This window comes from Eretmochelys imbricata, chromosome 6 (assembly GCF_965152235.1).
Source record: "Eretmochelys imbricata isolate rEreImb1 chromosome 6, rEreImb1.hap1, whole genome shotgun sequence".
NCBI lineage: Eukaryota > Metazoa > Chordata > Testudines > Cheloniidae > Eretmochelys > Eretmochelys imbricata.
The window spans coordinates 62,780,893-62,807,019 of record NC_135577.1 but is presented as its reverse complement, the minus strand read 5'-3'; the positions used below and the strand labels follow the sequence as shown (position 1 = coordinate 62,807,019).

Sequence of the window (26,127 nt, the reverse complement as noted above, 5' to 3'; positions counted from 1 at the left end):
CTCTGGCCAGCCAATTTGGAGATATGAATTTAATATAAAGGCCCAGTTGGCAAATGATCTGGGATGTGTGTGTGTAGTTTCCCAACAACTGGGATCATCATGAGTTTCAATAAAGTGGAAGTGGAGCAGCAGCCAAGATGTGAAGGGAGACAGGAGCACTAGTAGAGAGCGGTCAAGTGTTAGGGACAGGGCAGGGCAGGGCAGAGACCAGGGTGGAGTTGCTTGATTAAGAGAAAAGGAAGAGAGTGCTGGAGTGGCCTCTGAGCCAAACAGGAGCTGGAGAGGTAGGCTGAGAGGAGGAGCTGGAGACATGGGTGTAGAAAAGAGCAGGTTAGAACAAATAATTGCAGTGACTGAACCTCTGCAACCCCTTGAGCTTTTAGATTGGAAAAGGTTTTATGAGTCCCACAAGGTGAGAGCAGAGGCCAAAAGGATTCAACAGAGAGAGGGTCCAGTTGCCCCCTGTTAAATCCACCCTTGCTCCCTTAGACAACTGACATTTTAAAAATTTTCCTGTTGCTCTTTCCAACAGAAGATTTATTTTTTTACTTCACTGGAATTGTTCAGATAAGACCTAGAAGCTGTAATCTATTCTCAGCAATTTTTTTTATACTGCGTCTAGGACTATCTGTCACTTTTCACAAGTACTGATTTCATTTTAAGAAAAATTTCTATGAGAAAAAAATAAAGCCCTGAATTCAAGTAGGTAAAATGTGGACACCAGCTCTTATGAAGCGAACAGCATCAATTATGTTGAACACTCTTCAGTAATTGAACCCATCTCTGTGAATTAAATGTTTAGGTCCTGACATCAATTCTAGTTCAAAACTGCAACAGAAATGTTCCTATTATCCTTCGCAGATGGGATATATTATTCTTTTCTTTCATGGACAGAAACAGAATTCAACCATTTTAAACAGGTGTTCTGAAACTAGGACTCTTTGTTATCAATGGATTCCAGTCATAGGAACATCATAGTTCCTTCAGGAAGAAGCACTGAGCCCAATGCACACCCTTCCGATTTGGTAAAGAGAGGCCTGATCTTCGCACTTCACTTTCTAAAACTAATTCCACTGGAGGAAGATAGAGTGTTGTCCCTGTCCCAAGCACCTCCCAAAAATTACTAGAAGTCCCTTTATTTTAATCAATTTAAGCAAATGGGAAGTAATATTCTCTAGCCCTAATTTAAAAGAAAAAAGAGTCCAACTAAATGTAAAGTACCTCGGTAATTGATGATTTCTGTTCCGAGCACTGGGGTCATCTCCAGAACTGTGATGAAGGCTTTGTCCATAGATGTCAATGGGAATGGTGACATGCGATGTCTTCTGGCCACCTTGGTAATGTCGACGGCACTGTGACCTGCAGAGAGGGAGAGCATCCAGTTTAGAAAATATTCCATGGCACTGCCTTGGAATGCTGACAGGATGACTTACATATATTCAAAAACTTTCATTCAGAAGAATAACATAGTGTTTTACAAACGACATAGAGGAATAGCTTCAAGTTCACAGCATTTATGGCTAAGAAGTGAAAGCTGTCTCCTTAAAGTCACAGAGTTAAGGCCAGCAGGGACCACCAGATCATCTAGTTGGACCTCCTGTATATCACAGCCACCAATACACTATCCAGCATCCAATATCCAGCTGTGGCCATCTCTAATGCTTCAGAGAAAGGAGACTAAAAAACCCACCAGAATACACTGAGGGACAAACAAAAATCCCTTTAGATGTCCAGTGGAAGCCTTAAAGCATAAGCTCTGAAATTAACTAAATTGCAGAGGAAATTTAGGGAAACAAAATATAATTTTCAAAACTGAAAATAATTACAATGGTTAATATCCCTGCTCTTATGAAAAATGCTTTGGGAGATGTAATGATGACAAGAGAACAGTACATCGCTATTACATATCTTCAAAAGATGGTGCTATATTTGACATCATGGATCATGATGTGAGGCTGATTCACCTCTGGGAGCAAGGTAGGGGCAGTGGCAACCCCCTCAGATGGTTCTGTTTCTCCTGAACAGACTTCCCCAGAATGTTGTGATGGGTAACTGCTCTTCGGGAGTCAGGGCCCTCATCTGTGGAGGAGTTCTACATGTTTCTTTTCTTTCCTCCTCTCTCATTCTATATGTTAAAATCCTTGGAGAGATTGTCATAAACTACAGCTTTAAATGCCAATATGCAGATGATACTGAAGTATACATCTACTTAATCTTAAATTCAAATCACACCTCTTTCCAAGTGATCCTAATGCTTAAATGAGATCAGTGGCTGAATGAGGAACAGCTGGCTAAATTAAATCCAGAGATGACACAGGTGATGCTAATGGGTAGAGGGAGATACCCTGAAGCACCAGTCAATACTGTTCCCTCATCCTCAAAAGAAGGTGTCTGTCCCACCATCATTAAAATGGTATGCAACCAAGAAGTCCTCCTGGACTCTTTTTAATTCTAGACAGCAAGTAACAACAGCAGCAAAAACACTTTCTTCCACCTTTGGCTTGCCAGATGATTACTTCTCATCTTGTCAGACACAGACCAGGCCACAGTGATCCACGCATTTGTGACTTCCAGGTTTAATTACTGTAATACAAAGTGTGACGGGTCCCCCAAAGAACTTACGAATGAATCCATAGTCACTAAAGAGAGAGACTCCTCTTCACAGTAGGAATTTGAGGCAGCAGTGGCTGCAGGAGTGGGGCAGTGGTGTATGGCCCCGTTCGGGCTCCTCTGCTGCCTCCAGGCTTGGACCTAAATGTGGAGAAAACTGGAGGCATCCTCTGCTACAGGGGCACCAGAGCTCAAGTGCAACCTTCCTCTTCAGGCAGAAGGGAAAAATAGGAGGAAAAAAAAGAAGGCACACTCTGAGGACTCGCCTGGGAGTACTGTTGGCAGCACAGTGGCAGGGAGAGAGGCCCACCTGGGGCTCTCATGCCCTCCCCCTCCCATGCCCTCCCAAACTCCTACTTGCCGGTGATGAGTGATCTTACCAGACTGTTTTTTTCCACTCAGAACTGTCTTACTTTTTGCCGGGTGGCCATTTGCTCCATCTCCCTGTTGCCTCAGTCACTCTGTTGTCAGCTTCAATCTCCTTGCCCTCTATGCTCCTCTCCATCCTTTCCTCCCTCCTTCCTCTCCCATCTCACTTTCCCTCCTCAGTGTCTCCCATCCCCTCCCTTCCTCCTATTAACTTGCTCCCACCTGCCTTCTCTTCATTCCATACTTCCTAAAATAGGTTTAAAAACCAAAAGCTGTAGCATAAATACTGAAAAGTAAATTTGATTTTTAAAACAATTTCCCTTGCAATAATGTGTTATCAGTAACACAGATTAGGTATTTTTAAAAATGCCTTATTTTATCTCTGGTGTCTCTCTGGCTACCAAGCTCCCTATTTGTTGCTTTATGTATCTTCAGTTCTTTTAAAAAGGTTATTTTAAACAAGAGAGGATGTTTCCATTGTGGTCTGCTGTAAAAATACTTTATAAGCAACTGCCAAAAACTGCTGTTGCTCTAAGGAGGATGATGCTGAGTCAGTACAGTAATGACTGAGTGCACAAAACTTCCTTCAATGTCAACACATCCTCACTCACATGAGTTATGTAGGTCATTATTTATGAACTAATTTCTATCGCTGATGATTACCTAGTGGCATAGCAGCCTCTCAAAAGCTACACAGAAGCAATCAAATCTTATTACTAAACCAAAGTCAATGTCATTTTTTATAAACAGGCAAAAGCCCGCAATTCCTTCTGACTCCTTATGTGCTTGGCTCAGAATAGCATAGGAATTAAGTTTCCACAAGTAATATCTACATTTTCCAGTTTACCTTTTGTCTTCTTTTCAAAGGGATATCTATTATTTACCACCCCCAAGAGGCTGACAACTCTGAAAGGGAAGGAGTTTAAAGAGAGAAAGACTACTTCAGATTCAGAAAATCCTTTAGTGTGTAATTGCCATTAAAAGAAACATTGGTTAAAAGGATGACAGAGCTCCTGCAGCCCTGGGGGACGCCATACTGCACATGCTAACAGGTTTAAGTGGACTGTATAAGACTGCACTCTTTTGCAAAGGAAAACTGAGAAATGTGAATGGGAACACTAAGAAAGAACTGTCCTGGCAGTGACATCAAAAGGGAAATGCAATGCAGCAATTTCCCTCTATTCCACTACCATTAGGCTGCTGGAACACCAGCTGCTACTGCATCACGAAATAGAAATCCATTAAAAGAGAACATCAACTGGCTAGTCAAAAGTTGCTCCAAGACATGCATATAAATCTTTATGAGGACATTGCCTGGAACTACTCAACCTTTTTACTGTGGTTCACACCAATATGCCCAGGATTAAAAACAACAACAACCAGGAGCAGTAAAATATTTTCACAGCTACTTTAATTTTTTAAAAATTATTTTAAATGAATACAGGTCTCCTGTTGATTATGTCAGGCTGTGACTATCAGGAACTTTCAGTATACTTTTGACTTTTCAACTTGCTGCTCCAGTGTTACTCATAAACTTTTTGGAATATCTAGAAGTAGCTTGTGCTTAAGCTGTTTTTCCTAGAAAATCCAGCATTTGATAGCTCACCCATACAAAATAAATTTTATAAGCAGAATGACTTTGCAATCTTGTGTAAAGAGTTTCCAGATCTAGTTGCATATATGTCTTTGGACTTCATGTCTCCTAGTATACCTACCGCTGGGGACACACTGGCTTTTCATTGTGTGTGTGTTTTTTAAGGGGTCATGATTTCAATGTTTCTATTTACATATTGCACATATGATAACAGAACTGAAATGTCATATGATTAAACATTTCAAACAAGATGTAGCATGATGACATTATGTACCGTATCATAGTGAAATCTCTATCCCAGTCATGTGGGTACAGGTCAGAAGAATATAAGAATGCCCATACTGGATCAGACCAATGATGCATGTAGCCTGACAGGGGCCGGTGCCAGATGCTTCAGAGGGAATGAACAGAACAGGGCAGCTACTGAGTGATCCATCCTCTGTTGTCCAGTCCCAGCTTCTGGCAGTCAGAGGCTTAGGGACACCCAGGGCACGGGGTTGCATCCCTGACAATCTTGGCTATTAGCCTTTGATAGACCGATCCTCCATGAACATACCTAATTCTTTTTTGAACACAGTTACACCTTTGGCCTTAACAACATCCCTTAGTAATGAGTTCCATAGATTGACTTTGCATTGTGTGAAGAGTACTTCCTTTTGTTTGTTTTAAACCTGCTGCCTATTAATTTCATTGGGTAATCCCTAGTTTTTGCATTATGTGAAAGAGTAAATAACACTTCCTTATTCACTTTCTCCACACCAGTCATGATTTTATAGACTTCGATCATATCCCTCCCTTATTCATCTCTTTTCCAAGCTGAACAGTCCCACTCTTTTTAATTCCTCCTCACATGGAAGCTGTTCCACACCCCTAATCATTTTTGTTGCCCTTCTCTGTACCTTTTCCAGTTCTAATGTATCTTTTTTGACATGGAGCGACCAGAACTGCAGGCAGTTTTTAAGGTGTGGGCATACCAGGGATTGGTACAGTGACATGATGATATTTTCTGTCTTACTATCTATCCCCTTCTTAATTGTACCTAATATTGTTAGCTTTTTGACTGCTGATGCACATTGAGCAGATGTTTTCAGAGAACTATCTACAATGACTCTAAGATCTTTTTCTTGAATGGTAACAGCTAATTTAGATCCCATCATTTTGTATGTAGTGCTGGGATTATGTTTTCCAATGTACATCACTTTGTATTTACCTACATTGAATTTCACTGCCATTTTCTTGCCTAGTGAGCCAGTTTTGTGAGATCCCTTTATAACTCTTTGCTGTCTTCTTTGGAATTAACTATCCTGAGTAATTTTATATTGTCTGCAATCTTTTCCACCTCACTGTTTACCCCTTTTTTCCAGATCATTTATGAATTTGCTGAACAGCACTGGTCTCAGTACAGATCCTTGGGGGACCCAGCTATCCACCACTCTCCATTCTGAAAACTGAACATTTATTCATCCCCTTTGTTTCCTGTCTTTTAACCAGTTACTGATAGAGAGGATCTTCTCTCTTATTCCATGACAGCTTACTTTGCTTAAGAGCCTTTGATGAGGGACCTTGTCAAAGGCCTTCTGAAAATCCAAGTACGCTATATCCACTGGATCACCCTTGTCCACATGTTTTTTGACAACCCCCCCCCCCCAAAGAATTTTAACAGGTTGGTGAGGCATGATTTCCCTTTATTAAAGCAGTGGTGGCTCTCTCCCCAAAAAATTGTGTTCATTTATGTGTCTGATAAATCCATTTTTCACTATAGATTCAACCAAATTACCTAGTACTGAAGTTAGGCTTATTGGCCTGTAACTGCCAGGATCATCTCTGCAACCTTTTAAAAAAATTGGCATTACATTAGCTATCCTCAAGTCATCTGGTATAGAGGATAATTTAAGTGACAGTTTACATACCAAAATTAATAATTCTGCAATTTCTTATTTGAGTTCCTTCAGAACATCTTATTCTGGTGACTTATTACTATTTAATGTACTGATTTGTTCAAAAACCTCCTGTGTTAATACCTCAATCTGGGACAGTTCCTCAGATGTGTCACCTAAAAAGACTGGCTTGGGCGTGGGATTCTCCCTCACATCCTCTGCAGTGAAGACTGATGCAAAGAATTCATTTAGCTTCTCTGCAACGGCCTTGTCTTCCTTGAGTGCTCCTTTACCACCTCGACCCTCAGTGGCCCCACTGATAGTTTGGCTGGCTTCCTGCTTCAGATGTACTTAAAAAAATGTTGCTATTTTGTATATCTTTTGCGAGTTGCTCTTAAAATTCTTTTTTGACCTGCTTAAATCTATTATTATTCTTGACTTGCCAGAGTTCATGTTCCTGTCCATTTTCCTCAGTAAGATTTGACTTCCAATTTTTAAAAGATGCCTTTTTGTCTTTAATCGCCTCTCTTACCCTGTTCACCTATTGTGGCATATTTTTTGGCCCTCTTAATGTTTTTTTATTTGGAGTTGTGACAGGTTTCAATCGGTCCACTGAGCCTCTAGGGGGCGATGGAGAGCTACTGTCCCACTGGCAGGCCTTAGTCACCCCTTTCGGTCACTGGGGAATTAGCGGAGAAAGTGTGGCGGCCAGAGTCCGTAGCGCGCCCCTGAGGCAGGGGAGCACCGGCACGAGTCTGCAGCACGCCCCTCAGGCAGGGGAGTGCTGGCACGAGTCAGTGGTGTTCGGGATTTTGCTACCCAAGGCGGGTTGGCTGGGGTAGAGGAATGCAGGCCCACCCAACTCCACTGCGTTCCAGCCCAGGGCCCTGACAGTGGAACCATCCGTGCCACGCTGACCACATACGCCCACCACACTGTGCAGTTCTGCCCCTGGGCTACTTCCTACCCGGTCTCTCAAGCGGGCCTCTCCGGTCCCTCCAGCTCGTCCGGGTATTCAGCTGCTGGCAGCTCCAGCTCCCCCTCTGTGTCAGGCTCACGCTGGCCCGGGTTACAGCCTGGCCCCTCCAGTTCCTCCGGGTACTCGGCAGTTGGCAGTCCTGCTCGCCTCAGTCCTTCCTCCAGGTCAGGTTTCTCCTGGCCCAGGGCCTCCCCTGGGTTGGCAGCAGGGTCTGGAGGGAACAGCCAGCAGCCTTTGTCTGTCTCCCTCTCTGGTGCTGCCCTCACTGGGCAAAGGGCCCTGCCCTTTGCACTTCCTGTTCCACCCCTCCCCTTCTGGAGATTGGAGTATGCTTGGTCTGGGCCCGCCCACTCAGGCTGAGAGGGTGGCTCTTTACCCTATTGTTCAAAGGGAAGTCACCCTGGCTCCCCACATACCCCATCCCTCAAATCCAGCTCCCGACCATCGGAGCTGGCGTCCTCACCCTCTCCGAGGCGGGATAGAAAGTCTGCATTGGCGTTGTCCCTTCCTGCCCGATGGTGAATTGTGAAGGCATAGGGCTGCAGAGCTAGATACCACCGCATCAGTCTGGCATTACTGTCCTCCTTATTAAGCCACTTCAGGGGTGCATGGTCTGTAACCAGTGTAAAGGGGGCTCCGAGGACGTAGTAGCGGAGGGCATCGACTGCCCACTTAACCGCTAAGGCCTCTTTCTCCATGATGGAGTAGTTCCATTCTCTGGGGAACAGCTTCCGACTGAGGTAAACAATAGGGTGTTCCTCCCTGTCCACCTCCTGTGAGAGGACTGCCCCAAGCCCTACTCCTGAGGCATCAGTCTGAACGATGAAGTCACGATGGAAGTCAGGGCTGAAGAGTACTGGATTGCTACACAGCTGTTTTTCGATAGTTCGAAAGGCCGCCTCGCATTCATTGGATCAATGCGCCCGGCGGGGGCTGTCCTCGGTCAAGAGCTCCATCAGCGGGGCAGTAATGCTTGCGAAGTGGGGTACAAACCGCCGGTAATAACCAGCTAAGCCCAAGAATTGACGCACCTGCCTCTTCATGGTCGGCGCCGGATATTCCTGGAGGGCTTGGACTTTCCTGATGAGGGGGCGTACCTGTCCCCGGCCCAAGGTGTACCCCAGGTAAGTGATTTCCTCCTGCCCGATTTGGCATTTTTTTGGATTGGCCGTAAGCCCGGCTGTGCGGAGGTCCCGGAAGACAGCTGCTACTTGGTTAAGATGTTCCTCCCAGTTATTGCCATAGATGACCACATCGTCCAAGTAGGCCGCAGCATATTTTGTGTGTGGTTGCAAAATCCGATCCATCAAACGCTGGAAGGTTGCCGGGGCCCCATGAAGGCCAAAAGGTATCCGGGTGAAATGGTACAACCCTGAAGGGGTGGCAAATGCTGTCTTCTTGGACCTGGGATCCAAGGGGATCTGCCAGTACCCCTTTGTGAGATCAAAAGTGGTGATATAACAGGCCTCCCCGAGCCGGTCGAGGAGCTCATCGATGCGGGGCATCGGATAGACGTCAAATTTTGAAATGGCGTTTACCCTCCGGAAGTCAATGCAAAACCTCTGGCTCCCATCCAGCTTTAGTACGAGGACGACGGGGCTCCGCCCCTCGCTCTGGGAGTGCTCAGTAACACCCAGATACAACATGGCCTGGACTTCCACCTCTACGGCCTCCTGCATTCACCTAGGCAATGGCCGGATTGTCTCTCGGACCACCACCCCGGGTTCAGTCTGGATCACATGGTAGGCGAGCATAGTCCGCCCGGGTTTCGTGGTGAATGTCTTGGGGAATGCCCTTACTAAGCAGAAGGCTTGTTCTTGCTGCTCGACTGTGAGTGTCTCTGCTAGCTGGGGCTCACCATTATCTGACTCCTCTGGCGGTTGGGGCCCCAGGTCCGGTTCGGGGGGGGGTACGGGGCAACTAGTAGTCCTTCCCGTTCCTGCCAGGGTTTTAAGAGGTTTACATGGTAAATCTGTTTTTCCTTACCGCAACCAGGTTGCTGGATTTCGTAGGTGACAGGCCCTACCTGGCGAAGGACCTCATATGGACCCTGACAGCGGGCAAAAAGCTTTGATTCCGCTGAGGGGAGCAGGAGGAGTACTTGGTTCCCTGGCCCAAATGATCGAGCCTGGGTTCCCCGATTGTAGTGCTGCTCCTGGGCTCTTTGGGCTGTATTTAAGTTCTCCTTCGCGAGCTCGCCCGCCCGCACCAGCCGCCCCTGCAGCTGTAAGACATATTGTAAGAGACCCTGCGTTGCAGACGGGTTGTGTTCCCAAGTCTCCCTCAAGAGGTCCAACACCCCGCGGGGTCGCCACCCATAGAGGAGCTCAAACGGGGAGAACTTCGTGGACGCCTGTGGGACTTCTCGAATTGCCATTAGTAAAGGAGGGAGCAGTTGGTCCCACTGGCAGAGGTCCTGGGTGGGGAAACGCCACAACATTCCCTTCAGGGTCTGGTTAAAACGTTCGACCAATCTGTCAGTCTGGGGATGGTAGACCGAGGTCTGCAGTTTCTTAATCCCTAATAGGGCACATACCTGACGGAACAGCTTAGAAGTGAAGTTGGTCCCTTGATCAGTGAGTATTGCCCGTGGGAGGCCCACCCTTGTGAAAATCTTCACGAGCTCCGCAGCAATAGTGTGGGCGGTGATACTTCTTAAGGGGACGGCCTTGGGGAAGCGGGTGGCGTAGTCCAACAGGACAAGGATGTATTGATGGCCCACCTTACTCTTTGGAAATGACCCCACCGGGTCCATCACTACCCACTCAAATGGTACACCTACGACTGGTAAAGGGACCAGGGGGGCCTTCCGTACCCCTGCCGGGGCTGCATGTTGGCAGTCCGGGCACGACACACAGTAATCCTTCACCTCATGGTGGACACTGGGCCAGAAGAACCTGGCCAGGACCCAAACCACTGTTTTTTCCTGGCCTAAATGGCCTGCAGCCGGGATGTCTTGTGCAAGCTTCAGGACAGCCCGACGATGAATGCGGGGAACCACGAGTTGGGTCCGGACCTCTTGGGTCTGGGGGTCTCGATCAACGCAGTAGAGCTGCTCATGACTGAGTTCAAACCTAGGCCTCCACGACCTCACCATCCACCCGGGCCAGCTACACATAGGCAAACCGGAGCATAGGGTCCTCCCTTTGATCTCGGCTAAAGTCCACCAGGTCAGGAGGGGGGCCAGCTGTTTCCAGGCCGTCCTGCCCGGGTGTGGGAACTGGGGCAACTCCGGGATCTGACCTCGAGTTGGGGCCTGTCTTCATCTCAGGCGGAGCTCCCTTGAACGCCTCCTCGGTCGGTAGGGATCGAAACACCTCGACGAAGTCTGGCCAGTCGCGGCCCAGAATAACTGGATAGGCGAGAGATGATGCCACTGCCTCACTCATTAACTGAGTTGCTCCGTTCACCATGGTGGGGACCTGAACTGTGGGGTACGATTTCACGTCTCCGTGTATGCACTGAATCCGTACTTCCCCAATGGGCCGCTCGGTGTCCAGGAAGAGCGCCTGGCGGACAAGGGTCTGCCCACAGCCCGAATCAACTAGACCAACAACGTGGGTCCCGGCGACTTCCATGGGGGCTGTCAGTTTGGCCAAGGAGGGCGGACGGGCCCGTTGCTCCCCGATGCACACCAGGCCAAAGTTGCAGTCCATTGCAGGACAGCCCTGTTGCAGATGCCCGTACTCGCCACACCGAAAGCAAGGTCCTACCTCTGGACGCCCCAGCCGCATGGGTGCACCGGTGGGGCTGCAGGGTTGGCTGGGGCCTGGTGCTCGGGTTAAGCATCTAGAGGTGGAGCGCGGTGTGGACTCGGGGCGTTGGGGAAAATCGGTCCTGCCGCCATCTGGTCGTCGGATACGGTGTGGTGCGTCAGCTTGGGAGGTGGACCTCCTTTCAAGTTTCTGTGCACTGGGTCCAGAGTTTGGGGGGCGGGCTGCCAGTCCTATCGGGGCCTCTGCCTCTAGAAAGTCCTCCATAAGCACGATGGCCGCGCTCAGACTTTGTGGCCGTACCGCAACACCCATACCCTCCCCTGGGTCGGGAGGATGTGCACGAATTGTTCGAGGACGACCTGTTCAGTCACCTCAGCCGCTGTTCGATGCTCGGGTTGTAGCCATCAGCCACCTGCGTCCTTTAATTCCTGGGCCACAACCCAGGGTCTGGCGCCTAGTGGACAGACCTTTTCCCGAAACCGTCGCCGAAATGTCTCCGGGGTAATGTCGAAGGCATCCAAGATAGCCGTTTTCACTTGAGCGTAAATGCGGGCCTCATCATCTGGGAGTCCACGGTAAGCTTTCTGGGCAGGCCCCGTCAGATATGTGGCGAGGAGGGTCACCCATTGGTCAGATGCCCAACCGGCCACTGAGGCAACCCGCTCGAAGGTCACCAAATAGGCCTCCGGATCATCCTCAAGCCCCATCTTGGCCAGACGGATCGGTGGGGCAGGAGGGGTTGGGGTGGCTGCCCTCTCTGGTTGAGCCCCGCCGTGGCCCAGCCACAGGGTTGCAAGCTACTGGAAGCATTGGATTTGTTGTTCATGGTGCGGAGCCCCCAAGGTTTGAAGCACCTGCTGCTGGTGGGCACACAGCTGCTGTACGAGTTGGTGCTGCTGCTGTTGCTGGCTCTCAGCCAGGAACTGGATAAGCCTTTCCATCTCCATCTTTCAATCAGGGGAGCTTCAGAGGCCTCCTCGCTCTAATCCCTTCCTGCAGGGATAGGGACTGGTGCTCGCATTCTCCAACACTCGTGACAGGTTTCAATCAGTCCACTGAGCCTCTAGGGGGCAATGGAGAGCTACTGTCCCACTGGCAGGCCTTAGTCACCCCTTTCGGTCACTGGGGAATTAGCGGAAAAGGTGTGCTGGCCAGAGTCTGCGGCGCACCCCTCAGGCAGGGGAGTGCCAGCACAAGTCTGCAGCGTGCCCCTGAGGCAGGGGAGCACTGGCCAGAGTCTGTAGCGCGCCCCCTCAGGCAGGGGAGCGCCGGCACGAGTCTGCGGCGCGCCCCTCAGGCAGGGGAGCGCTGGCACGAGTCAGTGGCGTTTGGGATTCTGCTACCCAAAGCAGGTTGGCTGGGGTAAGGGAACGCAGGCCCACACAATTCCACTGCGTTCCAGCCCAGGGCCCTGACAGTGGCGGGGCGAGAGGGTACCGCTTGGTCTGGCCCCGCCCACTCAGGCTACCGCCGCTGGGTCACCGGGGAACTGTCCACGCCACGCTGATCAAATACGCCCACCACACTGTGCAGTTCTGCCCCTGGGCTACTTCCAACCTGGTCTCTCAAGCGGGCCTCTCCGGTCCCTCCAGCTCATCCGGGTATTCAGCTGCTGGCAGCTCCAGCTCCCCCTCTGTGTCAGGCTCACGCTGGCCCGGGTTACAGCCTGGCCCCTCCAGTTCCTCCGGGTACTCGGCAGCTGGCAGTCTTGGTCGCCTCAGTCCTTCCTCCAAGTCAGGTTTCTCCTGGCCCAGGGCCTCCCCTGGGTCGGCAGCAGGATCTGGAGGGAACAGCCAGCAGCCTTTGTCTGTCTCCCTCCCTGATGCTACCCTCACTTGGCAAAGGGCCCTGCCCTTTGTACTTCCTGTTCTACCCCTCCCCTTCCGGGGACTGGGGGTAAGCTTGGTCTGGGCCTGCCCACTCAGGCTGGGAGGGTGGCTCTTTACCCTGTGGTTCGGAGGGAAGCCACCCTGGCTCCCTACAGGAGTATACATTTAATTTGAGCCTCTATTATGGTGTTTTTAAGAAGTTTCCATGCAGCTTGTAGGCATTTCAGTTCTGTGACTGTTCCTTTTAATTTCTGTTTAAGTAGCTTCCTCATTTTTGTGTCATTCTCCCTTTTGAAGTTAAATGCTACGGTGGTGAGCTTCTTTGGTATTTCTCATCCTCCAAATGAATGTTAAATTTAATTACATTGTGGTCGCTATTACCGAGCAGTTCAGCTATATTCACCTTAGGTTAGGGTTAGGTTTCCTCACCCTTCCCCTCACGCTCATCTACTTGCTGATCTTTACAATTAAATGCAAGCTGAAGTCATGTGATCGGTTCCAAGAGGAAAAGGTAACGTTGTCCACTGATTGGATCCAATTCCTGTATCTGCTGGATTCCAACACACCGAGAACACCAGATATCTGGCAAATAGTGCATGGTTTTAATGCAATGTACAGTGTGCTTCACTTTCATGTTACATGTTCCACAAAAATAAAATATATGATTTTTTAAAGTGCTTATATTCTGAAATACAACTGTATATATATTCTAATATACTCTCTCGTAGTGATTTTAGATCAAATATGTTTAACGTGAAAGTCAAAAAGATGATTTTTCTAACTATCTGCACCACAAACTGCTCCTGGGATCTGAGAATCCAGCTGGGCTCTTTCCACCTCTGAAACCATCACTGGGAATAAAGATTAGTGATTCTGCAAGCTGAATTTAGCTGACAGTTTTCTGATGGTGTGCAAAGCAAAATAGAATCCAGCTTGCTCTTCTATAGCTGTATTAATTGCAGGGTTAACAGGAGTAAAACATTTTTCCTCATAGTGATGGGGCAGATAGGTCCCACTGACAGGGTTAATGAGAGACTGTGGACCTAGTTAGCACTGCCTGCATTTCACCCGCAGCAATGTTACGCATGGAGAGGGGAAGTTAAAATGAGATCTACTCCATTTCAGCCCTGCCCAGGCTCCCAATGTGAGAGAAGCCTGTCTGCAGCTTGGAGACTGCTCGGAGGAGCTCCTGTTAGAAGGGATGAACAGCTCCTGTGAGATCATGGGAACCATGGACTATTTGAAGGCAAATCCTGAAAAGAAGCGGGGGGTCCCATCAAACCTTCATTGGATGACTGTGTTTTGAATTGTGATTTTCTGTTCCTTTTTTCTTTTAAACTATAAAATAAGGGTAAGATTAAAATGTGCCTCTAAACAAGGATAACTACTTAACAGAGAGAGACAATACAAGCACACCATGTATTTTCTAGTCATTCTAGTAAACATGTTTTCAGGGTTTCTGAGGTTTTCTGTTTTATAAAAGTTATTGATAAATACTTTAGATGCCACAATTTCACTTCCTAGAACCCCTGGAGTGCCACACTTGATGTATACTCAGTGTCCAAATTTTTGAATGGCACCCACATAACTGTGAGAATTCTCTGGAACTGAAGATATACATAATTCTATGGAATTCAAACCATGGTGTCAGATAGCTGTCAATTTGCTTTTTTATGTCAAACGTCCAAAATGATCTGTTAAAAATCTAGAGGGGAAATGTCTCTAAATTACAAATATTCTTTTTTTTTTAAAGCGGGAGGGAGGAAATCCACCCATCTTGCAAATTTTTAAACATCACACATGAAACAGCAGTCCCTAATTTTGCAACCCCCCCCCATAAAGACACAAACCAAAACAAAATATTACCTCGTCTGGGTCTACAGTAACCTTTCATAATGCTAAGGCATAAAAGAGGAAGGAAACATACAGAGCTATCATTTTTTAACCCGTATTTCTTCTTAGCACTGATTTTTCTTTTTCTTTCAGACCTGCTGCTCACAAACCGGGTAGAATTAGTGGGGGAAGCAAAAGTGGATGGGAATCTGGGAGGCAGTGACCATGAGTTGGTTGAGTTCAGGATCCTGACGCAGGGAAGAAAGGTAAGCAGCAGGATACGGACCCTGGACTTCAGGAAAGCAGACTTCGACTCCCTCAGGGAACGGATGGCCAGGATCCCCTGGGGGACTAACTTGAAGGGGAAAGGAGTCCAGGAGAGCTGGCTGTATTTCAAGGAATCCCTGTTGAGGTTACAGGGACAAACCATCCCAATGAGTCGAAAGAATAGTAAATATGGCAGGCGACCAGCTTGGCTTAATGGTGAAATCCTAGCGGATCTTAAACATAAAAAAGAAGCTTACAAGAAGTGGAAGGTTGGACATATGACCAGGGAAGAGTATAAAAATATTGCTCGGGCATGTAGGAATGAAATCAGGAGGGCCAAATCGCACCTGGAGCTGCAGCTAGCGAGAGATGTCAAGAGTAACAAGAAGGGTTTTTTCAGGTATGTTGGCAACAAGAAGAAAGCCAAGGAAAGTGTGGGCCCCTTACTGAATGAGGGAGGCAACCTAGTGACAGAGGATGTGGAAAAAGCTAATGTACTCAATGCTTTTTTTGCCTCTGTTTTCACTAACAAGGTCAGCTCCCAGACTGCTGCGCTGGGCATCACAAAATGGGGAAGAGATGGCCAGCCCTCTGTGGAGATAGAGGTGGTTAGGGACTATTTAGAAAAGCTAGACGTGCACAAGTCCATGGGGCCGGACGAGTTGCATCTGAGAGTGCTGAAGGAATTGGCGGCTGTGATTGAAGAGCCATTGGCCATTATCTTTGAAAACTCGTGGCGAACCGGGGAAGTCCCGGATGACTGGAAAAAGGCTAATGTAGTGCCAATCTTTAAAAAAGGGAAGAAGGAGGATCCTGGGAACTACAGGCCAGTCAGCCTCACCTCAGTCCCTGGAAAAATCATGGAGCAGGTCCTCAAAGAATCAATCCTGATGCACTTGCATGAGAGGAAAGTGATCAGGAACAGCCAGCATGGATTCACCAAGGGAAGGTCATGCCTGACTAATCTAATCGCCTTTTATGATGAGATTACTGGTTCTGTGGATGAAGGGAAAGCAGTGGATGTATTGTTTCTTGACTTTAGCAAAGCTTTTGACACGGTCTCCCACAGTATTCTTGTCAGCAAGTTAAGGAAGTATGGGCTGGATGAATGCACTATAAGGTGGGTAGAAAGCTGGCTAGATTGTCGGGCTCAACTGCTAGTGATCAATGGCTCCATGTCTAGTTGGCAGCCGGTATCAAGTGGAGTGCCCCAAGGGTCGGTCCTGGGGCCGGTTTTGTTCAATATCTTCATAAATGATCTGGAGGATGGTGTGGATTGCACTCTCAGCAAATTTGCGGATGATACTAAACTGGGAGGAGTGGTAGATACACTGGAGGGGAGGGATAGGATACAGAAGGACCTAGACAAATTGGAGGATTGGGCCAAAAGAAATCTGATGAGGTTCAATAAGGATAAGTGCAGGGTCCTGCACTTAGGATAGAAGAATCCAATGCACCGCTACAGACTAGGGACCGAATGGCTAGGCAGCAGTTCTGCGGAAAAGGACCTAGGAGTGACAGTGGACGAGAAGCTGGATATGAGTCAGCAGTGTGCCCTTGTTGCCAAGAAGGCCAATGGCATTTTGGGATGTATAAGTAGGGGCATAGCGAGCAGATCGAGGGACGTGATCGTTCCCCTCTATTCGACATTGGTGAGGCCTCATCTGGAGTACTGTGTCCAGTTTTGGGCCCCACACTACAAGAAGGATGTGGATAAATTGGAGAGAGTCCAGCGAAGGGCAACAAAAATGATTAGGGGTCTAGAACACATGACTTATGAGGAGAGGCTGAGGGAGCTGGGATTGTTTAGCCTGCAGAAGAGAAGAATGAGGGGGGATTTGATAGCTGCTTTCAACTACCTGAAAGGGGGTTCCAAAGAGGATGGCTCTAGACTGTTCTCAATGGTAGCAGATGACAGAACGAGGAGTAATGGTCTCAAGTTGCAGTGGGGGAGGTTTAGATTGGATATTAGGAAAAACTTTTTCACTAAGAGGGTGGTGAAACACTGGAATGCGCTACCTAGGGAGGTGGTAGAATCTCCTTCCTTAGAGGTTTTTAAGGTCAGGCTTGACAAAGCCCTGGCTGGGATGATTTAACTGGGAATTGGTCCTGCTTCGAGCAGGGGGTTGGACTAGATGACCTTCAGGGGTCCCTTCCAACCCTGATATTCTATGATTCTATGATTCTATGTCAGATATTTAAAAGCAGAAATCTTAAATTCCTGTTATGTCCATGGACAAGACCAACTTATAAAGATTTTGTTTTTTAATGCTCAGGTATGGAATAGTAGATTTCTTTTTTTTACAAAACTTAGATGATGATAACAAATAAAAAAATAATAAGCTTCAGCCCTCACAAATCATCTTCCACTTTGAGTATCTCAAAGTGCTTTTAAAGACAGCTATTTACATCCCACAACATCCTACATGATAAAATAATGCTGTACTCATTCTAGAAATGAATACTTTGAGTAAGAGAAGTCAAGTGATTTGCCTAAGGCCACTCAGCTAATCAGGTGGAGAGCTGGCAACAGAACTCAGGAGACCTGACTACCCATCTTCTGTTTTGACCACTAAACCAACTTCCTATGCAGAGTGTAATACGTTTAAGGTAGGTTAAATTTTCGGGGCACATGAAGAGAGAGGTCTTTAACCTGGAAGGTTACAAACTCTAATTGTAGAAAGAGTTCATTTGTGTAAATCCTCTTTTTTGAATCTGACACCTAATTTTTTTCCCTCATCTAGCTCAGCATTTCTTAAAATACTTCAAGCTCAAAAGTGAAAATCATGGATATTTACCTTCCCATTATCTTTGTGTGTTGATTCTTTTCTCCTGTGAAATGCATTAAATGCACGTACATCCCCCAAGGTGCAGTGATCAACAGGTGGGCTGGTGACTCCAAAGAAAGGGGATAAAAGCCCAGGCAGGAACTGCACTATGATGGGGTGTATATCATTTATCACACTATACATAGCTTAGACTCTAATGTCACTAAGAGAAATATCCGGGGGGAAAGAATTAAGAGGAAAATACCTATTAACACAGACTAACTGCTATTTTAGAAAGGTGAAAGCTGCTAATGTTTTCTCTTTTTTTTTTCTTTTCGGATTGAATTTCATTGTCCTATTTTTTTTTCTATTCCTGCTGTAAAGTCATATGAACCCTCCCTTGTTCTTCACTTTCCACACCATCAAAATATTATTCTAACTTGTTCTCCCACTTCCTAACTAAAATGGGAGTCATGGTTCAAGAGTACATCAGGGAGGCAGCAATACTTACTGGCTCTGAGGATGTTCTCCTTGCTGCTGCACCTGGACTGGACCTGCAAAGAGAGCACAGACTCTATGAGCTACAGTAGTTAACAGGCACAGCAAGATGTGGCGATTTAATGGGCAAGCTCCTGGGATCTAGAGTCAGAGGCTCTACATATTTGACACCTTAACAATTTTATATAGTGTATATATAGGATACATATATTCAAGCAGAAACTTACTGGTTGACAGTCTGAATCTGATATAAGCAATTAAAAAATGCAAACAAGCCAGCCTAAAGGACAGATTTTTAGGTTAAGAAATGAATATACAGCTTTCAAAGATACATATTAAACTTCAATTTTACATTAAATTCCAAGTTCATTGTATATAATTGTGACCACAGTGATCCTGAACCTAAGTCCTTGTGTTTTATGTGCAGACCAGAACAACAATATGCCTGTATTAACATAATCTGCTTGAAGACTTGATTATTGCTGCTGTCAGTGGGGCTGCTGAGGTTTCGTAGAGAGAAATTCAAAATGCTAACAAGTTAGAATGTGGTGATTGTGAAAACATTTATCAATTCTGCTTCACAGCTGCACAAACATCTTCTGGCTGGAGACAGATGAATTTGTTCAGCTGTTTAAGTCTAGTTTAGAAAAGTACTATGCCTAATATGCTTTAGGGTTTAGCTGATCGCCATATTTGGGGTCAGGAAGGAATTTTCCTCCAGGGCAGATTGGAAGAGGCCTTGGAGGTTTTTCGCCTTCCTCTGTAGCATAGGGCACAGGTCACTTGCTGGAGGATTCTCTGCTCCTTGAAGTCTTTAAACCACAATTTGAGGACTTCAATAGCTCAGACATAGGTGAGAGGTTTTTTGCAGGAGTGGGTGGGTGAAATTCTGGTGGCCTGCGTTGTGCAGGAGGTCAGACTAGATGATCATAATGGTCCCTTCTGACTTTAGTATCTATGAATCTATGAATATGCTTTTTATAGTGTAGATCTACTTTGGAAAGTGATTGTGTAAAAACACCATCTTCTTAATCAATAGATCTACTCCTTATGTACCTGATTCCCACTGTGTTACTCCAGTTTTATCCTGGTGTGACTCCAGTAAAGTCAATAGACTCAAACTGGTGTAATATTGAAGTAACAGTGGTGAATCATGTCTGAGTAGAGTCGTATCTGCTTACTATGGGGACTAACAGAAGTTTTGGTTTTCAACTATTGTTAGCCCTGCAAAGCCAATGCAATATAGGATATATCTTCACTGCAGAGTTAACTTGACCGTAGATAACTTGAGTTAACTTTTCTCAGTCTTGCTTGAGTCAGAAAGTCACACTGTGAAATGACACTTGAGCTGCACAGAGTAATTGGATTAGTAGTTGATGAGTTGTCTTAACTCGAGCTGTGGCCTATACCCCCAGGCCAGCCAGCTCTTAAAAGTTAAAAAGCACCATCAAACTTTAGTTCAAGGTTTTTGTGTGTGGATGGGACTCAAGTTAGAGACAATACTAGTTATAACTCAAATTAACTTTGAAGGGAAGACAAGCCCTATGAAAGTGTGAGAAGTGTGAGCTGGATCCTTTTCCTTCATGTGCTCCTTCAAAAGAATTGTTCACTAAGACTTCAAGTACAAGCCAATAAATTACACCCATGCAAACCTATTTACAGCAATAGGGTTGCATAGGTGTTATTGAGGGCATCATAATCCTTGTAAAACCTTTTTTAGTGTTGAAGAAGGAAGGGTAGGAAGGAAAGAGACCAGCTTAACTTTCAGATCTGAGGTTGAGTTTGTGGGGGTGGGAACTAGACAAATATCTGCCTGCAAACTGAGCACACATGATCTGGAAATTATTTATGAGTGATAAATGGGGAACCTCAAAGTGCCATTTTTCAGTCTCTTTTCAGACTAGAGCCATCTTTTAAGTCTGAAACTAATCCTTCCTTGTTTTCTAAACCTCTTTCTTTCATTCCACAGCAGCTTGCCCCAAACGCATATTCACACAACAAGTTGGATTCTACAGCATAACAGTCTACTCATTGTAATGAAAAAACTTATGATGGTAATGTTGCAACTTAGAGTGGATTATGGTTGTTCTTCCCTGAAAAAAACTGTTATGTTTAAAAATTAAAACCACCCTCCTTCCCGTCAAAAATACTACACAGGTAAACTCCAAAATGTCAGTGATGCCCTGATTTGGTCCAGAGTTGTTCTTCCATTTTTCAGGTACATGATAAAGTAAAATCTCATTGGAAGAGGAAAATGTTTCTCTTTGAAGAGCAATTCTGGACCAAAAAGGAAGGTATAATGGTATATATGAGAGCAAGAGAGAGAGAGAGAGAGAGAGAGAGAGGGCTGGATGGGTGAGTGGGTCACAGTTGAGGAAAATGCAAAATGTACTATGCAAAAGGAGAGATGGGCCTATCTGCATAGGATATTATTTAAAATTGAAGAGGCTATGCTATTTCTCATTGAAAACCATATGCAAAGAGAGAACAAAGAATGGGCCTGTTGCAAAATAATCAAGAAATTCAGCAAACTTTGGAATGAAACCTAGTGAAACAACAACACAGTCCTAAAGAAAAAAACAAACAAAAAAACCCACACAAACACTATAGAAACAATCTAATAAAACAAACTAAGTAAAAATATGACTCAAAGGACACAGATAAAAGCTACTAGAGAGAGGAAAAATGTTAGTGGACAAGTCAAGAGAGAGTCTTCAACAAAGTGTGGGAACAGAAGGAGCCGAAACCCATAGCGCAAAGCAATGTTTGCGAATGAAAACCAACTCCTTTGAGCAATAATAGTTACTCTCGAGTCGTAGCCTCTATTCCTCCTGAGTTCATCTTTAAGCCCTTCCAATCTATAGTGGAGCTAGTGTATGAACAAAAACAAGAAATTTATAATGCAAAGAGCAGCTGAGACTTGCAGATCTAATATAAAAAATGTGCTGACAGAATACCACTCTTACAACGTCCAGATGACAATGGCAACAAAAGACAGCTGGCTTCAAACATAGCTCTTGGAGGTATTTTTTTTATTCTATGAGCACAGAGGACTTCAAATGACAAAGCTAAACTGTGCTTTGCAGTGTCTCATGGTGATCTAATGTTTATCCTTTATCACTCACCTGATTAGCAAAATATGCACTGTGGGAAATAATTTGTTTTCCACAAATTTTAAAAGCAGATGTAGAAGAGGAATCCATAACTGTGAAAAAAACACTCAACTAGACTTGATCATTTCCAATCCTAGGCTCATAGCTGCTGAATACAAACAGTGCTTCAACACAGCTGAAGGATTAATCAGTTAGCCAATTCTCCAATTTACTGTATATTGCACATTCATAGGCTGTTTCATTTTTTGAATATTGTTCTATTAAAAATTATTTTACTTGTCAAAAATAGTGTTTGATAGCCCAAACCTACTTTAGAGCTTTGTGTAAATTGTCTTTTTCATATTTTATCATTTGTATATGTTTTGTACCTGTGATATTTTTTAAATCTGTATGTAAATCAGGGTTACATGATTTTTAAAATCATATAACCCTGAAGTAAATATTCTAGTGTACCATCATACACCATATCATGACTTGCTGGGACAGATGGTTTTGGAACAACTGTAATTCTTCCCTCACACACAGGCTGCTCCAGAGATAGTAACCTGTGCCTGTCTCCCTTATCACAGGAAATCTGATTTCTCTTCTGTCTACATTCCCCTAGCTGCCAAAATATTTTGGCAGAGAAGCTCTGAATAAATTGGGATCTCATCCAATATCATTCCCCAGGGTGGCTCAGGAGGGAACAATCAGAAAGCAGAGCATCCACATTCCACTGCCCTGACCTTTATGTCCATAGGATTTTATTATATTTAAATTATAATTGTATTGCCTTGTAATGCAGAGTAAGCCTTGTTCCCATGGGCGTAAGCACCAAACGCTATGTGAAACAAAGCATTTTAAATTAAAATAAACAGAGGAAATGGTAAAAACAAGAAACCTGCTGACAATCTCTATCAATCATGACTGGTCTGAGACATGAAATCACTTATGGCAAATCTTAGCATCTATAAGGGTATCTTTACAAGTAAAATAGAAAATGAAATGAAGAAAAGCTCATGCTACAAGTGAAGTAAAAGTAAAATAAATAAAAGAGGAAAGAGAAGCCTTTACTACATAACCACAATCTTTAGGAATGGTTAGAGAATTTACTTACCTTTTATACTTCATAACAAGATTTAGAACAGAGTATAAAATCAGCTCTTCATTATGGGAGGTACAGTTAAAAGCCATAGATTATCGTAAAATGAATGGCTACACAAACATGAAGAGTTTCCAGCCAAATATGAAAAGCTAAGTCTTATGGGGAAACATTTCAACTGAGGTTTATTGCAACATGAAGAATTCGTAACATTAAAACACATGATTTTACCACCAGCACTAGAAAGAACCCATTTCTCAAGAACACAGAGGAGCATAGGAGGCTAACCGATAATCTAGTTACGGGAAAGCATATTCCACTATTAAGACAGCATGCAGAATGTGGAACCACCAGCAGAAACCCAACAGGAAGGGAATGGGTTAGCCAAGTCGCAATGAAGGAAGCAGGACATGTGAAGCACAGCAGCAGTTATGAATTTGAGAACTGTCTTCCTTTAACTGCCCTATAAATGTCAGACTCATTTAAGAAGTAAGGAAAAGATTATTTTCAGTGTGTTCTACAAGTACTACAAGTCATGGCTATAGGTTAGTGTGGAACTCTCATCACCTTTCCCTTTCTCATCACCTTCAACAGTTGTGTAGAAACCAGCTGTACTCTGAGAGAGATCTGGTGTAGTATACTGTTGCTGCCTTTTTCCATCTGTTTCATGAAATAGGCAGAGTGGATAAATTGTGTATAATCCACTCTTGGAATACAAAACCTCCAATACATTCAAATCACTTTTCAGTATCAGACTGTCAGCAGCACATGAGTGGCAAGAAGAACCTTAGCACCACTCAAGCTTTAGTACATACTACTGCTTGGCTGTTCAAATTCTGCTAACTTTCAAATTTTTCTCCTCATACTTACCTACAATTAGTAATTATATGATCGCAGTTCCACACAATTTACTGTGTGGATATTTTGGATGATCCCTCCAATACTGAAGACCTGTCTACTTTGCATTGGTATTAAAGATATCATTATCTTATTTTTAGGAGCTCTGGAGTATACTCTGCTGTCCCTTCGCAAAAAATTTCTCCTTGCCCCACAATTAAACATCATAAAATCACAGCATTTTATAACAAATATCCCAGCACTATGTTATAACTTTGTAAACCATAATGGTTTTGGACTATTATTGTAGGATATTATGCATAAGGTCACGGAACATAAAATCAAATGAAGAAAGTATCAGAGTAATATACTAGGATTTGATGGTTTTAGAAAATATTTTGTTTTTTATTTTAAACCTATTCAAAATAACAGAGAAAACTATAATTGTTTTTGTTGAATTAAAATAAAATATAAAAGAATTTTGTCTAAATAGGTTACCCATACACACGGCAAATATATATATAAAATGGTAACATTTTGGTAACATGGTAACATTACATAATGTGGATAAGAGATGCACAGGCCTTGATATTTAGGAAAGCATCCCCATTCAGGACAGCACTTAATTGGAGCCAAAGTCAGTACAAAACTAAAGAAAATCCTTTATCTGTATAATGGAAATACATTTAAAAGAGAGACAAAATAAAAGTGACTTCAAGGAAATATGGTTGGGGCAAATCTATTATTCTCTAACAAACCTTAAAAAGAGGAATATGCTCTTTTCCCATAATAATAATTCCCAATAATAGATCAAATTACAATTATTGATTATAGATTTATTATCCTCAAAGGAGATTTAAATGACAAAAAAGTTACAATCAGCTTGGTATATCCCAAAAGCAAAAAGATTTTAAAAATAAATTCTTTAGGCTTCTAGATTCCTTCCAAGAAGGAGAAATAATTTTAGGATATTATTTTAACATTGAATGCTAGATTAGAAAGAGCAGACACTAAACAAAAGAGAGATACAAATCTAGATCTTTATAAACAGATGATAGTTTTATATGTTCTCATTTTATTCTCATCCACATAAACTTTATATGATGATAGACTGAATTTAGATCACTAACATTGTCTTCCAACAAACTATAAACATAGAATTACATGGTCAGCTCTTGTTCCAACCAAACTAACATTTAATTTGAAGGGTGGGGAAGAAATCATTCTCCAAACAGATTGGCACACTGAATTGTTTCCTGTTACAAGATCCAGACAGAGCAGTCATTTAAAAAATCTTCTCATATTTTGAACATAACAACAAAGATTACATACTAAGGGGTCTTTGTTTGCAAATAAAGCAGTTATGAGAGGTCATTTTATTAATAGTCTCTCCGTTGAAAAAGTGAGACTACAAGATAGATTGCAACTGGTACACGAGATGCAAAACCAAAAATCATATAATTAAAAAAATAGTTCAAACAAAATCCTACAAAAATGCATCAACTTAAGTTGCAAGCTAAACACCTTGCTAAATGATAAAACAGAAAAAGCTCTTCAGATATACAAAACAATTATTCTGTGAAAAGAGGGACAAAAGGGAATAAAGGGGATAAAACTGTTAAGCAGAAAGCTAAAAGAAAAGCAAACTATCAACATAATCCTCCACGCATGGTTAGGAATGAAGAGAGGCAAAAAAATGGGAGATGTTTTTTCATATTATAAAAATATTTACAAAAGTTATTTTTGTATTAGAAAAATAAAAATTATGAGCTAGATTGTGCCTTGAGGTAAAGTCCGGAGTATGGGACAGCGAATAGATGTGCTGCCCCAAGAGGAGCACTGGGAAGGCATAGTTCTCAGAGACACTTGTTAGGGACCGGAGAGGGAGTACTGGGCAAGCAATCCTTGTGCTTTCCCTGTATGTTCTGTGCTCTCAGTCACAAACTGTAAGATCCATATGGTTGCTTGGGGTTACTAGGAGGGGACTGGGCAGCCTTATTACTTCTTGTACTCCCATATAGCCACAAAGGATGACAGTTTTTAGTGTTAAATAATGTGAACCTCCTCATATTTAATTTAGACATAGTTCTGCTTGAATAATTCATCAGAGAGGAAAAAAATTAGTATTTATAAATGATATGAAAAATGGTAAAGTCCTAGATCGAGATGGGTTACCAATAAAAATATTATAAACATTTATAGGGAAATTGGTAAGTCCTCTTCCAACTACAACAGCTGTTGTTCCCAAACCTGGAAAGAACCTTACATCATATAATCCAGTTTCTTTATTGAACTGAGATGTAAGATTCTCACCAACATATTGGTGAACAAACTACCTCTTAGAGATAATTTTAAGTTATCAGAGACCAAATAGGTTTTATAAACAATACAGATAATCTTATATGGGTACTAGGAACATTACACTCACCAAGATAAAAAAAAATCCTCTACTACTCTTAGTTAACTGCTGAAAAGGCCTTTGATAGGGTTGAATGAAGTTACTTTTATAAAACTGAATGCCTTGGGAATAAGTTCCCAGTTTAAGAAATGGATAATATAAATGGAAGCAGATCTAATATCTTTTCTTTCCAAAGAGACACAGGAAAAAGAGGTACCATTGTTATTCACCATTAGCAATGGATCTATTTGCCTAATATATATGCAATAATACAAGGATAAAAGGTGTTGCTGAAGGACAAGAGGAAGTTAATCACCTTGCGCAGAAATGATGATTCTTCAAAATGTGTGTCCCTATG

At 43.9% G+C, this 26,127-nt stretch overlaps 1 protein-coding gene across 10 annotated transcripts in view; it reads right to left on the bottom strand.

The window, feature by feature from the left end:
* Positions 1 to 26,127, bottom strand: part of GPHN (gephyrin) — a 582,839-nt gene that overhangs the window by 100,055 nt on the left and 456,657 nt on the right. For all 10 annotated transcript variants that reach the window (XM_077818687.1, XM_077818689.1, XM_077818688.1 and 7 more), the window contains 2 exons: positions 18,354 to 18,396; positions 1,222 to 1,359 (listed from right to left, as the gene is read on the bottom strand). In XM_077818687.1, coding sequence (XP_077674813.1) covers positions 1,222 to 1,359; positions 18,354 to 18,396 — 181 coding nt within the window. The remainder of the gene's footprint in view (positions 1 to 1,221; positions 1,360 to 18,353; positions 18,397 to 26,127) is intronic.